The 15,399-nt window shown below is 47.7% G+C and overlaps 1 protein-coding gene across 1 annotated transcript in view; it reads left to right on the forward strand.

The window, feature by feature from the left end:
- The window catches only part of RPS6KA6 (ribosomal protein S6 kinase A6), a 108,943-nt gene that overhangs the window by 43,835 nt on the left and 49,709 nt on the right, over positions 1 to 15,399 (forward strand). Inside the window, exon 4 of the mRNA XM_063938401.1 lies at positions 644 to 725. Coding sequence (XP_063794471.1) covers positions 644 to 725 — 82 coding nt within the window. The remainder of the gene's footprint in view (positions 1 to 643; positions 726 to 15,399) is intronic.

Below are 15,399 nucleotides of genomic sequence, written 5' to 3' on the forward strand. Positions count from 1 at the left end.
ATGCAAAAGCAGCCAGTATTTACCCTGCACAGAAACAATATATATGTATTTGCTCCTGTTGCACGGCATCATAGTTCCAGATACAGCTACTTGCTTTTTTGCATTGTATGACTTGGCGACACATCCGCTTTCTGAGCGTTATTAATATTTCCAGTATAATGTAATCTCTCCCAGCGTGAAAATAACATATATACATAATATAAAGGGCTCTTTGTAGCTGTGCAAATCACAGGAATGTTTAATAATAGAGGGGAAATTATATCCCAAACGTTCCGCCGGACCCCTGCAGACCAGCCTCTGACATGTATTTAGTAACAGTGCTGCTAATCCCCAGTACCGAGACCGTTCCGTTAATTACTCTGTTGCTATTACCGCCCGTAGCGCGGAACTGTTACCCTGCTATTAGGCTGTGCTGCTTTCTGCGTAATCTCTTCCTGCGCGGCTGCAACCAGTAAGCGCGATATAACGGTGTGACAGGTACTGTAGGCGGCCAGTAACGGGGAATATTCCAGCCAATGTCACCTACAGAAGAGCCGCGTCTTTATTCCCGAGATCAGGAGTGTACAGACTTCCAGGACTCTTGTAACCTGCGTAACATCCGTAATGCGACATGTCCTCAAACGTGTGGGTTTTGTTTTTGCAGGTTTTTCTCGTGCGGAAAACCATCGGACCAGATGCTGGACAACTTTATGCAATGAAAGTATTAAAAAAGGCTTCTCTGAAAGGTGAGTTCTGTAATCATTCGCTCTGCGTACAGGTCGTGTTATTCCCGGGACAGGAGCGTACACACAGACTGTTATATAATACTGCACGGTGTCGTCTGATGCACTGTACAGATGGGTTCCTCCGGCGGTTACACTCCCACTTAAAAGTAACAACACACTACTTGATAATGCACAATATATTCTCCCACCCGCTCTCTCATCCAGCCACCAACTTACCTTCATACTTCCCTGGTGATTCCTGCAGCGTTGGCAGGGAGGGAGGTATAGTCTGTGGGTGCAGGAGGAGTGGTGTGGACACTGCTCATCCTACACTCATTATAAGTATGCCCCTGCCCATAACACGTTATTATTGTGTACTCTCAGGGTGGCATGAGGCCGGAGAAGCACGGGGGGTGGCATGAGGCCAGAGAGGCACGGGGTGGGGTGGGGGGTGGCATGAGGCCAGAGATGGTCATTCCCATCATACAGTATCCATTAGCCTCAGTGTATGAGGAGGCTGCATCTGGGCATTCCCATCATACAGTATCCATTAGTCTCAGTGTATGAGGAGGCTACATCTGGGCATTCCCATCATACAGCATCCATTAGTCTCAGTGTATGAGGAGGCTGCATCTGGGCATTCCCATCATACAGCATCCATTAGTCTCAGTGTATGAGGAGGCTGCATCTGGGCATTCCCATTATACAGTACCCATTAGTCTCAGTGTATGAGGAGGCTGCATCTGGGCATTCCCATCATACAGTATACATTAGCCTCAGTGTATGAGGAGGCTACATCTGGGCATTCCCATCATACAGTATACATTAGCCTCAGTGTATGAGGAGGCTGCATCTGGGCATTCCCATCATACAGCATCCATTAGTCTCAGTGTATGAGGAGGCTGCATCTGGGCATTCCCATCATACAGTATCCATTAGCCTCAGTGTATGAGGAGGCTGCATCTGGGCATTCCCATCATACAGTATCCATTAGCATCAGTGTATGAGGAGGCTGCATCTGGGCATTCCCATCATACAGCATACATTAGCATCCGTGTATGAGGAGGCTGCATCTGGGCATTCCCATCATACAGCATACATAAGTCTCAGTGTATGAGGAGGCTGCACCTGGGCATTCCCATCATACAGCATCCATTAGTCTCGGTGTATGAGGAGGCTGCACCTGGGCATTCCCATCATACAGTACCCATTAGTCTCAGTGTATGAGGAGGCTGCATCTGGGCATTCCCATCATACAGCACCATTAGCCTCAGTGTATGAGGAGGCTGCATCTGGGCATTCCCATCATATAGCATCCATTAGCCTCAGTGTATGAGGAGGCTGCATCTGGGCATTCCCATCATACAGTATCCATTAGTCTCAGTGTATGAGGAGGCTGCATCTGGGAATTCCCATCATACAGTGTCCATTAGCCTCAGTGTATGAGGAGGCTGCATCTGGGCATTCCCATCATACAGCATCCATTAGTCTCCGTGTATGAGGAGGCTGCATCTGGGCATTCCCATCATACAGCATCCATTAGTCTCAGTGTATGAGGAGGCTGCATCTGGGCATTCCCATCATACAGCATACATTAGCCTCAGTGTATGAGGAGGCTGCATCTGGGCATTCCCATCATACAGTATACATTAGTCTCAGTGTATGAGGAGGCTGCATCTGGGCATTCCCATCATACAGCACCCATTAGCCTCAGTGTATGAGGAGGCTGCATCTGGGCATTCCCATCATACAGTATCCATTAGCCTCAGTATATGAGGAGGCTGCATCTGGGCATTCCGATCATACAGTATACATTAGCCTCAGTGTATGAGGAGGCTGCATCTGGGCATTCCCATCATACAGCATACATTAGCCTCAGTGTATGAGGAGGCTGCATCTGGGCATTCCCATCATACAGTGTCCATTAGCCTCAGTGTATGAGGAGGCTGCATCTGGGCATTCCCATCATACAGTATCCATTAGCCTCAGTATATGAGGAGGCTGCATCTGGGCATTCCCATCATACAGTATCCATTAGTCTCAGTGTATGAGGGGGCTGCATCTGGGCATTCCCATCATACAGTATCCATTAGCCTCAGTGTATGAGGAGGCTGCATCTGGGCATTCCCATCATACAGTATCCATTAGCCTCAGTATATGAGGAGGCTGCATCTGGGCATTCCCATCATACAGTATCCATTAGCCTCAGTGTATGAGGAGGCTGCATCTGGGCATTCCCATCATACAGTATCCATTAGCCTCAGTGTATGAGGAGGCTGCATCTGGGCATTCCCATCATACAGCATACATTAGTCTCAGTGTATGAGGAGGCTGCATCTGGGCATTCCCATCATACAGTATACATTAGCCTCAGTGTATGAGGAGGCTACATCTGGGCATTCCCATCATACAGTATCCATTAGTCTCAGTGTTTGAGGAGGCTGCATCTGGGCATTCCCATCATACAGTATACATTAGCCTCAGTGTATGAGGAGGCTACATCTGGGCATTCCCATCATACAGTATACATTAGTCTCAGTGTATGAGGAGGCTGCATCTGGGCATTCCCATCATACAGTATACATTAGCCTCAGTGTATGAGGAGGCTACATCTGGGCATTCCCATCATACAGTGTCCATTAGCCTCAGTGTATGAGGAGGCTGCATCTGGGCATTCCCATCATACAGTATCCATTAGCCTCAGTGTATGAGGAGGCTGCATCAGGGCATTCCCATCATACAGTATCCATTAGTCTCAGTGTATGAGGAGGCTGCATCTGGGCATTCCCATCATACAGCATCCATTAGCCTCAGTGTATGAGGAGGCTGCATCTGGGCATTCCCATCATACAGCATACATTAGTCTGTGTATGAGGAGGCTGCATCTGGGCATTCCCATCATACAGTATACATTAGTCAGTGTATGAGGAGGCTGCATCTGGGCATTCCCATCATACAGCATACATTAGTCTGTGTATGAGGAGGCTGCATCTGGGCATTCCCATCATACAGCATACATTAGTCCCAGTGTATGAGGAGGCTGCATCTGGGCATTCCCATCATACAGTACCCATTAGCCTCAGTGTATGAGGAGGCTGCATCTGGGCATTCCCATCATACAGTACCCATTAGTCTCAGTATATGAGGAGGCTGCATCTGGGCATTCCCATCATACAGTATCCATTAGCCTCAGTGTATGAGGAGGCTGCATCTGGGCATTCCCATCATACAGCATACATTAGTCTCAGTGTATGAGGAGGCTGCATCTGGGCATTCCCATCGTACAGTATACATTAGCCTCAGTGTATGAGGAGGCTACATCTGGGCATTCCCATCATACAGTATCCATTAGTCTCAGTGTATGAGGAGGCTACATCTGGGCATTCCCATCATACAGTATACATTAGCCTCAGTGTATGAGGAGGCTACATCTGGGCATTCCCATCATACAGTATCCATTAGTCTCAGTGTTTGAGGAGGCTGCATCTGGGCATTCCCATCATACAGTATACATTAGCCTCAGTGTATGAGGAGGCTACATCTGGGCATTCCCATCATACAGTATACATTAGTCTCAGTGTATGAGGAGGCTGCATCTGGGCATTCCCATCATACAGTATACATTAGCCTCAGTGTATGAGGAGGCTACATCTGGGCATTCCCATCATACAGTGTCCATTAGCCTCAGTGTATGAGGAGGCTGCATCTGGGCATTCCCATCATACAGTATCCATTAGCCTCAGTGTATGAGGAGGCTGCATCAGGGCATTCCCATCATACAGTATCCATTAGCCTCAGTGTATGAGGAGGCTGCATCTGGGCATTCCCATCATACAGTATCCATTAGCCTCAGTATATGAGGAGGCTGCATCTGGGCATTCCCATCATACAGTATCCATTAGCCTCAGTGTATGAGGAGGCTGCATCTGGGCATTCCCATCATACAGTATCCATTAGCCTCAGTGTATGAGGAGGCTGCATCTGGGCATTCCCATCATACAGCATACATTAGTCTCAGTGTATGAGGAGGCTGCATCTGGGCATTCCCATCATACAGTATACATTAGCCTCAGTGTATGAGGAGGCTACATCTGGGCATTCCCATCATACAGTATCCATTAGCTTCAGTGTATGAGGAGGCTGCATCTGGGCATTCCCATCATACAGTATCCATTAGTCTCAGTGTATGAGTAGGCTGCATCTGGGCATTCCCATCATACAGTATACATTAGCCTCAGTGTATGAGGAGGCTGCATCTGGGCATTCCCATCATACAGCATCCATTAGTCTCAGTGTATGAGGAGGCTGCATCTGGGCATTCCCATCATACAGTATACATTAGTCTCAGTGTATGAGGAGGCTGCATCTGGGCATTCCCATCATACAGTATCCATTAGCCTCAGTGTATGAGGAGGCTGCATCTGGGCATTCCCATCATACAGTATCCATTAGCATCAGTGTATGAGGAGGCTGCATCTGGGCATTCCCATCATACAGCACCATTAGCCTCAGTGTATGAGGAGGCTGCATCTGGACATTCCCATCATACAGTATACATTAGTCTCAGTGTATGAGGAGGCTGCATCTGGGCATTCCCATCATACAGTATACATTAGTCTCAGTGTATGAGGGGGCTGCATCTGGGCATTCCCATCATACAGTATACATTAGTCTCAGTGTATGAGGAGGCTGCATCTGGGCATTCCCATCATACAGTATACATTAGTCTCAGTATATGAGGAGGCTGCATCTGGGCATTCCCATCATACAGTATACATTAGTCTCAGAGTATGAGGAGGCTGCATCTGGGCATTCCCATCATACAGTATACATTAGTCTCAGTGTATGAGGGGGCTGCATCTGGGCATTCCCATCATACAGTATACATTAGTCTCAGTATATGAGGAGGCTGCATCTGGGCATTCCCATCATACAGTATCCATTAGCCTCAGTGTATGAGGAGGCTGCATCTGGGTATTCCCATCATACAGTATACATTAGCCTCAGTGTATGAGGAGGCTGCATCTGGGCATTCCCATCATACAGTATACATTAGCTTCAGTGTATGAGGAGGCTGCATCTGGGCATTCCCATCATACAGTATACATTAGCCTCAGTGTATGAGGAGGCTGCATCTGGGTATTCCCATCATACAGTATCCATTAGCCTCAGTGTATGAGGAGGCTGCATCTGGGCATTCCCATCATACAGTATACATTAGCCTCAGTGTATGAGGAGGCTGCATCTGGGTATTCCCATCATACAGTATCCATTAGTCTTGGTGTATGAGGAGGCTGCATCTGGGTATTCCCATCATACAGCATCCATTAGCCTCAGTGTATGAGGAGGCTGCATCTGGGCATTCCCATCATACAGCACCCATTAGCCTCAGTGTATGAGGAGGCTGCATCTGGGCATTCCCATCATACAGCATCCATTAGTCTCAGTGTATGAGGGGGCTGCATCTGGGCATTCCCATCATACAGTATACATTAGCCTCAGTGTATGAGGAGGCTGCATCTGGGTATTCCCATCATACAGCATCCATTAGTCTCAGTATATGAGGAGGCTGCATCTGGGTATTCCCATCATACAGCATCCATTAGCCTCAGTGTATGAGGAGGCTGCATCTGGGTATTCCCATCATACAGCATCCATTAGTCTCAGTATATGAGGAGGCTGCATCTGGGCATTCCCATCATACAGTATCCATTAGCATCAGTGTATGAGGAGGCTGCATCTGGGCATTCCCATCATACAGCATACATTAGCATCCGTGTATGAGGAGGCTGCATCTGGGCATTCCCATCATACAGCATACATAAGTCTCAGTGTATGAGGAGGCTGCACCTGGGCATTCCCATCATACAGCATCCATTAGTCTCGGTGTATGAGGAGGCTGCACCTGGGCATTCCCATCATACAGTACCCATTAGTCTCAGTGTATGAGGAGGCTGCATCTGGGCATTCCCATCATACAGCACCATTAGCCTCAGTGTATGAGGAGGCTGCATCTGGGCATTCCCATCATATAGCATCCATTAGCCTCAGTGTATGAGGAGGCTGCATCTGGGCATTCCCATCATACAGTATCCATTAGTCTCAGTGTATGAGGAGGCTGCATCTGGGAATTCCCATCATACAGTGTCCATTAGCCTCAGTGTATGAGGAGGCTGCATCTGGGCATTCCCATCATACAGCATCCATTAGTCTCCGTGTATGAGGAGGCTGCATCTGGGCATTCCCATCATACAGCATCCATTAGTCTCAGTGTATGAGGAGGCTGCATCTGGGCATTCCCATCATACAGCATACATTAGCCTCAGTGTATGAGGAGGCTGCATCTGGGCATTCCCATCATACAGTATACATTAGTCTCAGTGTATGAGGAGGCTGCATCTGGGCATTCCCATCATACAGCACCCATTAGCCTCAGTGTATGAGGAGGCTGCATCTGGGCATTCCCATCATACAGTATCCATTAGCCTCAGTATATGAGGAGGCTGCATCTGGGCATTCCGATCATACAGTATACATTAGCCTCAGTGTATGAGGAGGCTGCATCTGGGCATTCCCATCATACAGCATACATTAGCCTCAGTGTATGAGGAGGCTGCATCTGGGCATTCCCATCATACAGTGTCCATTAGCCTCAGTGTATGAGGAGGCTGCATCTGGGCATTCCCATCATACAGTATCCATTAGCCTCAGTATATGAGGAGGCTGCATCTGGGCATTCCCATCATACAGTATCCATTAGTCTCAGTGTATGAGGGGGCTGCATCTGGGCATTCCCATCATACAGTATCCATTAGCCTCAGTGTATGAGGAGGCTGCATCTGGGCATTCCCATCATACAGTATCCATTAGCCTCAGTATATGAGGAGGCTGCATCTGGGCATTCCCATCATACAGTATCCATTAGCCTCAGTGTATGAGGAGGCTGCATCTGGGCATTCCCATCATACAGTATCCATTAGCCTCAGTGTATGAGGAGGCTGCATCTGGGCATTCCCATCATACAGCATACATTAGTCTCAGTGTATGAGGAGGCTGCATCTGGGCATTCCCATCATACAGTATACATTAGCCTCAGTGTATGAGGAGGCTACATCTGGGCATTCCCATCATACAGTATCCATTAGTCTCAGTGTTTGAGGAGGCTGCATCTGGGCATTCCCATCATACAGTATACATTAGCCTCAGTGTATGAGGAGGCTACATCTGGGCATTCCCATCATACAGTATACATTAGTCTCAGTGTATGAGGAGGCTGCATCTGGGCATTCCCATCATACAGTATACATTAGCCTCAGTGTATGAGGAGGCTACATCTGGGCATTCCCATCATACAGTGTCCATTAGCCTCAGTGTATGAGGAGGCTGCATCTGGGCATTCCCATCATACAGTATCCATTAGCCTCAGTGTATGAGGAGGCTGCATCAGGGCATTCCCATCATACAGTATCCATTAGTCTCAGTGTATGAGGAGGCTGCATCTGGGCATTCCCATCATACAGCATCCATTAGCCTCAGTGTATGAGGAGGCTGCATCTGGGCATTCCCATCATACAGCATACATTAGTCTGTGTATGAGGAGGCTGCATCTGGGCATTCCCATCATACAGTATACATTAGTCAGTGTATGAGGAGGCTGCATCTGGGCATTCCCATCATACAGCATACATTAGTCTGTGTATGAGGAGGCTGCATCTGGGCATTCCCATCATACAGCATACATTAGTCCCAGTGTATGAGGAGGCTGCATCTGGGCATTCCCATCATACAGTACCCATTAGCCTCAGTGTATGAGGAGGCTGCATCTGGGCATTCCCATCATACAGTACCCATTAGTCTCAGTATATGAGGAGGCTGCATCTGGGCATTCCCATCATACAGTATCCATTAGCCTCAGTGTATGAGGAGGCTGCATCTGGGCATTCCCATCATACAGCATACATTAGTCTCAGTGTATGAGGAGGCTGCATCTGGGCATTCCCATCGTACAGTATACATTAGCCTCAGTGTATGAGGAGGCTACATCTGGGCATTCCCATCATACAGTATCCATTAGTCTCAGTGTATGAGGAGGCTACATCTGGGCATTCCCATCATACAGTATACATTAGCCTCAGTGTATGAGGAGGCTACATCTGGGCATTCCCATCATACAGTATCCATTAGTCTCAGTGTTTGAGGAGGCTGCATCTGGGCATTCCCATCATACAGTATACATTAGCCTCAGTGTATGAGGAGGCTACATCTGGGCATTCCCATCATACAGTATACATTAGTCTCAGTGTATGAGGAGGCTGCATCTGGGCATTCCCATCATACAGTATACATTAGCCTCAGTGTATGAGGAGGCTACATCTGGGCATTCCCATCATACAGTGTCCATTAGCCTCAGTGTATGAGGAGGCTGCATCTGGGCATTCCCATCATACAGTATCCATTAGCCTCAGTGTATGAGGAGGCTGCATCAGGGCATTCCCATCATACAGTATCCATTAGCCTCAGTGTATGAGGAGGCTGCATCTGGGCATTCCCATCATACAGTATCCATTAGCCTCAGTATATGAGGAGGCTGCATCTGGGCATTCCCATCATACAGTATCCATTAGCCTCAGTGTATGAGGAGGCTGCATCTGGGCATTCCCATCATACAGTATCCATTAGCCTCAGTGTATGAGGAGGCTGCATCTGGGCATTCCCATCATACAGCATACATTAGTCTCAGTGTATGAGGAGGCTGCATCTGGGCATTCCCATCATACAGTATACATTAGCCTCAGTGTATGAGGAGGCTACATCTGGGCATTCCCATCATACAGTATCCATTAGCTTCAGTGTATGAGGAGGCTGCATCTGGGCATTCCCATCATACAGTATCCATTAGTCTCAGTGTATGAGTAGGCTGCATCTGGGCATTCCCATCATACAGTATACATTAGCCTCAGTGTATGAGGAGGCTGCATCTGGGCATTCCCATCATACAGCATCCATTAGTCTCAGTGTATGAGGAGGCTGCATCTGGGCATTCCCATCATACAGTATACATTAGTCTCAGTGTATGAGGAGGCTGCATCTGGGCATTCCCATCATACAGTATCCATTAGCCTCAGTGTATGAGGAGGCTGCATCTGGGCATTCCCATCATACAGTATCCATTAGCATCAGTGTATGAGGAGGCTGCATCTGGGCATTCCCATCATACAGCACCATTAGCCTCAGTGTATGAGGAGGCTGCATCTGGACATTCCCATCATACAGTATACATTAGTCTCAGTGTATGAGGAGGCTGCATCTGGGCATTCCCATCATACAGTATACATTAGTCTCAGTGTATGAGGGGGCTGCATCTGGGCATTCCCATCATACAGTATACATTAGTCTCAGTGTATGAGGAGGCTGCATCTGGGCATTCCCATCATACAGTATACATTAGTCTCAGTATATGAGGAGGCTGCATCTGGGCATTCCCATCATACAGTATACATTAGTCTCAGAGTATGAGGAGGCTGCATCTGGGCATTCCCATCATACAGTATACATTAGTCTCAGTGTATGAGGGGGCTGCATCTGGGCATTCCCATCATACAGTATACATTAGTCTCAGTATATGAGGAGGCTGCATCTGGGCATTCCCATCATACAGTATCCATTAGCCTCAGTGTATGAGGAGGCTGCATCTGGGTATTCCCATCATACAGTATACATTAGCCTCAGTGTATGAGGAGGCTGCATCTGGGCATTCCCATCATACAGTATACATTAGCTTCAGTGTATGAGGAGGCTGCATCTGGGCATTCCCATCATACAGTATACATTAGCCTCAGTGTATGAGGAGGCTGCATCTGGGTATTCCCATCATACAGTATCCATTAGCCTCAGTGTATGAGGAGGCTGCATCTGGGCATTCCCATCATACAGTATACATTAGCCTCAGTGTATGAGGAGGCTGCATCTGGGTATTCCCATCATACAGTATCCATTAGTCTTGGTGTATGAGGAGGCTGCATCTGGGTATTCCCATCATACAGCATCCATTAGCCTCAGTGTATGAGGAGGCTGCATCTGGGCATTCCCATCATACAGCACCCATTAGCCTCAGTGTATGAGGAGGCTGCATCTGGGCATTCCCATCATACAGCATCCATTAGTCTCAGTGTATGAGGGGGCTGCATCTGGGCATTCCCATCATACAGTATACATTAGCCTCAGTGTATGAGGAGGCTGCATCTGGGTATTCCCATCATACAGCATCCATTAGTCTCAGTATATGAGGAGGCTGCATCTGGGCATTCCCATCATACAGTATCCATTAGCCTCCGTGTATGAGGAGGCTGCATCTGGGCATTCCCATCGTACAGTATCCATTAGTCTCAGTGTATGAGGAGGCTGCATCTGTGCATTCCCATCGTACAGTATCCATTAGTCTCAGTATATGAGGAGGCTGCATCTGGGCATTCCCATCATACAGTATACATTAGTCTCAGTGTATGAGGAGGCTGCATCTGGGCATTCCCATCATACAGTATACATTAGTCTCAGTGTATGAGGAGGCTGCATCTGGGCATTCCCATAATACAGTATACATTAGTCTCAGTGTATGAGGAGGCTGCATCTGGGCATTCCCATCATACAGTATACATTAGTCTCAGTGTATGAGGAGGCTGCATCTGGGCATTCCCATCATACAGCATCCATTAGCCTCAGTGTATGAGGAGGCTGCATCTGGGCATTCCCATCATACAGCATACATTAGTCTGTGTATGAGGAGGCTGCATCTGGGCATTCCCATCATACAGTATACATTAGCTTCAGTGTATGAGGCGGCTGCATCTGGGCATTCCCATCATACAGCATACATTAGTCTGTGTATGAGGAGGCTGCATCTGGGCATTCCCATCATACAGCATACATTAGTCCCAGTGTATGAGGAGGCTGCATCTGGGCATTCCCATCATACAGTACCCATTAGCCTCAGTGTATGAGGAGGCTGCATCTGGGCATTCCCATCATACAGTACCCATTAGTCTCAGTATATGAGGAGGCTGCATCTGGGCATTCCCATCATACAGTATACATTAGCCTCAGTGTATGAGGAGGCTGCATCTGGGCATTCCCATCATACAGTATACATTAGTCTGTGTATGAGGAGGCTGCATCTGGGCATTCCCATCATACAGCATACATTAGTCTCAGTGTATGAGGAGGCTGCATCTGGGCATTCCCATCATACAGTATCCATTAGTCTCAGTGTATGAGGAGGCTGCACCTGGGCATTCCCATCATACAGTACACATTAGCCTCAGTGTATGAGGAGGCTGCATCTGTGCATTCCCATCGTACAGTATCCATTAGTCTCAGTATATGAGGAGGCTGCATCTGGGCATTCCCATCATACAGCATACATTAGTCTCAGTGTATGAGGAGGCTGCATCTGGGCATTCCCATCATACAGTACACATTAGTCTGTGTATGAGGAGGCTGCATCTGGGCATTCCCATCATACAGCATACATTAGTCTCAGTGTATGAGGAGGCTGCATCTGGGCATTCCCATCATACAGTATCCATTAGTCTCAGTGTATGAGGAGGCTGCACCTGGGCATTCCCATCATACAGTACACATTAGCCTCAGTGTATGAGGAGGCTGCATCTGTGCATTCCCATCGTACAGTATCCATTAGTCTCAGTATATGAGGAGGCTGCATCTGGGCATTCCCATCATACAGCATACATTAGTCTCAGTGTATGAGGAGGCTGCATCTGGGCATTCCCATCATACAGTACACATTAGCCTCAGTATATGAGGAGGCTGCATCTGGGCATTCCCATCATACAGTATCCATTAGTCTGTGTATGAGTAGGCTGCATCTGGGCATTCCCATCATACAGTATACATTAGCCTCAGTGTATGAGGAGGCTGCATCTGGGCATTCCCATCATACAGCATCCATTAGTCTCAGTGTATGAGGAGGCTGCATCTGGGCATTCCCATCATACAGTATACATTAGTCTCAGTGTATGAGGAGGCTGCATCTGGGCATTCCCATCATACAGTATCCATTAGCCTCAGTGTATGAGGAGGCTGCATCTGGGCATTCCCATCATACAGTATCCATTAGCATCAGTGTATGAGGAGGCTGCATCTGGGCATTCCCATCATACAGCACCATTAGCCTCAGTGTATGAGGAGGCTGCATCTGGACATTCCCATCATACAGTATACATTAGCCTCAGTGTATGAGGAGGCTGCATCTGGGTATTCCCATCATACAGTATCCATTAGTCTCAGTGTATGAGGGGGCTGCATCTGGGCATTCCCATCATACAGTATACATTAGTCTCAGTGTATGAGGAGGCTGCATCTGGGCATTCCCATCATACAGTATACATTAGTCTCAGTATATGAGGAGGCTGCATCTGGGCATTCCCATCATACAGTATACATTAGTCTCAGTGTATGAGGAGGCTGCATCTGGGCATTCCCATCATACAGTATACATTAGTCTCAGTGTATGAGGGGGCTGCATCTGGGCATTCCCATCATACAGTATACATTAGTCTCAGTATATGAGGAGGCTGCATCTGGGCATTCCCATCATACAGTATCCATTAGCCTCAGTGTATGAGGAGGCTGCATCTGGGTATTCCCATCATACAGTATACATTAGCCTCAGTGTATGAGGAGGCTGCATCTGGGCATTCCCATCATACAGTATACATTAGCTTCAGTGTATGAGGAGGCTGCATCTGGGCATTCCCATCATACAGTATACATTAGCCTCAGTGTATGAGGAGGCTGCATCTGGGTATTCCCATCATACAGTATCCATTAGCCTCAGTGTATGAGGAGGCTGCATCTGGGCATTCCCATCATACAGTATACATTAGCCTCAGTGTATGAGGAGGCTGCATCTGGGTATTCCCATCATACAGTATCCATTAGTCTTGGTGTATGAGGAGGCTGCATCTGGGTATTCCCATCATACAGCATCCATTAGCCTCAGTGTATGAGGAGGCTGCATCTGGGCATTCCCATCATACAGCACCCATTAGCCTCAGTGTATGAGGAGGCTGCATCTGGGCATTCCCATCATACAGCATCCATTAGTCTCAGTGTATGAGGGGGCTGCATCTGGGCATTCCCATCATACAGTATACATTAGCCTCAGTGTATGAGGAGGCTGCATCTGGGTATTCCCATCATACAGCATCCATTAGTCTCAGTGTATGAGGAGGCTGCATCTGGGCATTCCCATCATACAGTATCCATTAGCCTCCGTGTATGAGGAGGCTGCATCTGGGCATTCCCATCGTACAGTATCCATTAGTCTCAGTGTATGAGGAGGCTGCATCTGTGCATTCCCATCGTACAGTATCCATTAGTCTCAGTATATGAGGAGGCTGCATCTGGGCATTCCCATCATACAGTATACATTAGTCTCAGTGTATGAGGAGGCTGCATCTGGGCATTCCCATCATACAGTATACATTAGTCTCAGTGTATGAGGAGGCTGCATCTGGGCATTCCCATAATACAGTATACATTAGTCTCAGTGTATGAGGAGGCTGCATCTGGGCATTCCCATCATACAGTATACATTAGTCTCAGTGTATGAGGAGGCTGCATCTGGGCATTCCCATCATACAGCATCCATTAGCCTCAGTGTATGAGGAGGCTGCATCTGGGCATTCCCATCATACAGCATACATTAGTCTGTGTATGAGGAGGCTGCATCTGGGCATTCCCATCATACAGTATACATTAGTCAGTGTATGAGGAGGCTGCATCTGGGCATTCCCATCATACAGCATACATTAGTCTGTGTATGAGGAGGCTGCATCTGGGCATTCCCATCATACAGCATACATTAGTCCCAGTGTATGAGGAGGCTGCATCTGGGCATTCCCATCATACAGTACCCATTAGCCTCAGTGTATGAGGAGGCTGCATCTGGGCATTCCCATCATACAGTACCCATTAGTCTCAGTATATGAGGAGGCTGCATCTGGGCATTCCCATCATACAGTATACATTAGCCTCAGTGTATGAGGAGGCTGCATCTGGGCATTCCCATCATACAGTATACATTAGTCTGTGTATGAGGAGGCTGCATCTGGGCATTCCCATCATACAGCATACATTAGCCTCAGTGTATGAGGAGGCTGCATCTGTGCATTCCCATCGTACAGTATCCATTAGTCTCAGTATATGAGGAGGCTGCATCTGGGCATTCCCATCATACAGCATACATTAGTCTCAGTGTATGAGGAGGCTGCATCTGGGCATTCCCATCATACAGTACACATTAGTCTGTGTATGAGGAGGCTGCATCTGGGCATTCCCATCATACAGCATACATTAGTCTCAGTGTATGAGGAGGCTGCATCTGGGCATTCCCATCATACAGTATCCATTAGTCTCAGTGTATGAGGAGGCTGCACCTGGGCATTCCCATCATACAGTACACATTAGCCTCAGTGTATGAGGAGGCTGCATCTGTGCATTCCCATCGTACAGTATCCATTAGTCTCAGTATATGAGGAGGCTGCATCTGGGCATTCCCATCATACAGCATACATTAGTCTCAGTGTATGAGGAGGCTGCATCTGGGCATTCCCATCATACAGTACACATTAGCCTCAGTATATGAGGAGGCTGCATCTGGGCATTCCCATCATAC

Source organism: Pseudophryne corroboree, chromosome 8 (assembly GCF_028390025.1).
Source record: "Pseudophryne corroboree isolate aPseCor3 chromosome 8, aPseCor3.hap2, whole genome shotgun sequence".
NCBI classification, from domain to species: Eukaryota; Metazoa; Chordata; class Amphibia; order Anura; family Myobatrachidae; genus Pseudophryne; species Pseudophryne corroboree.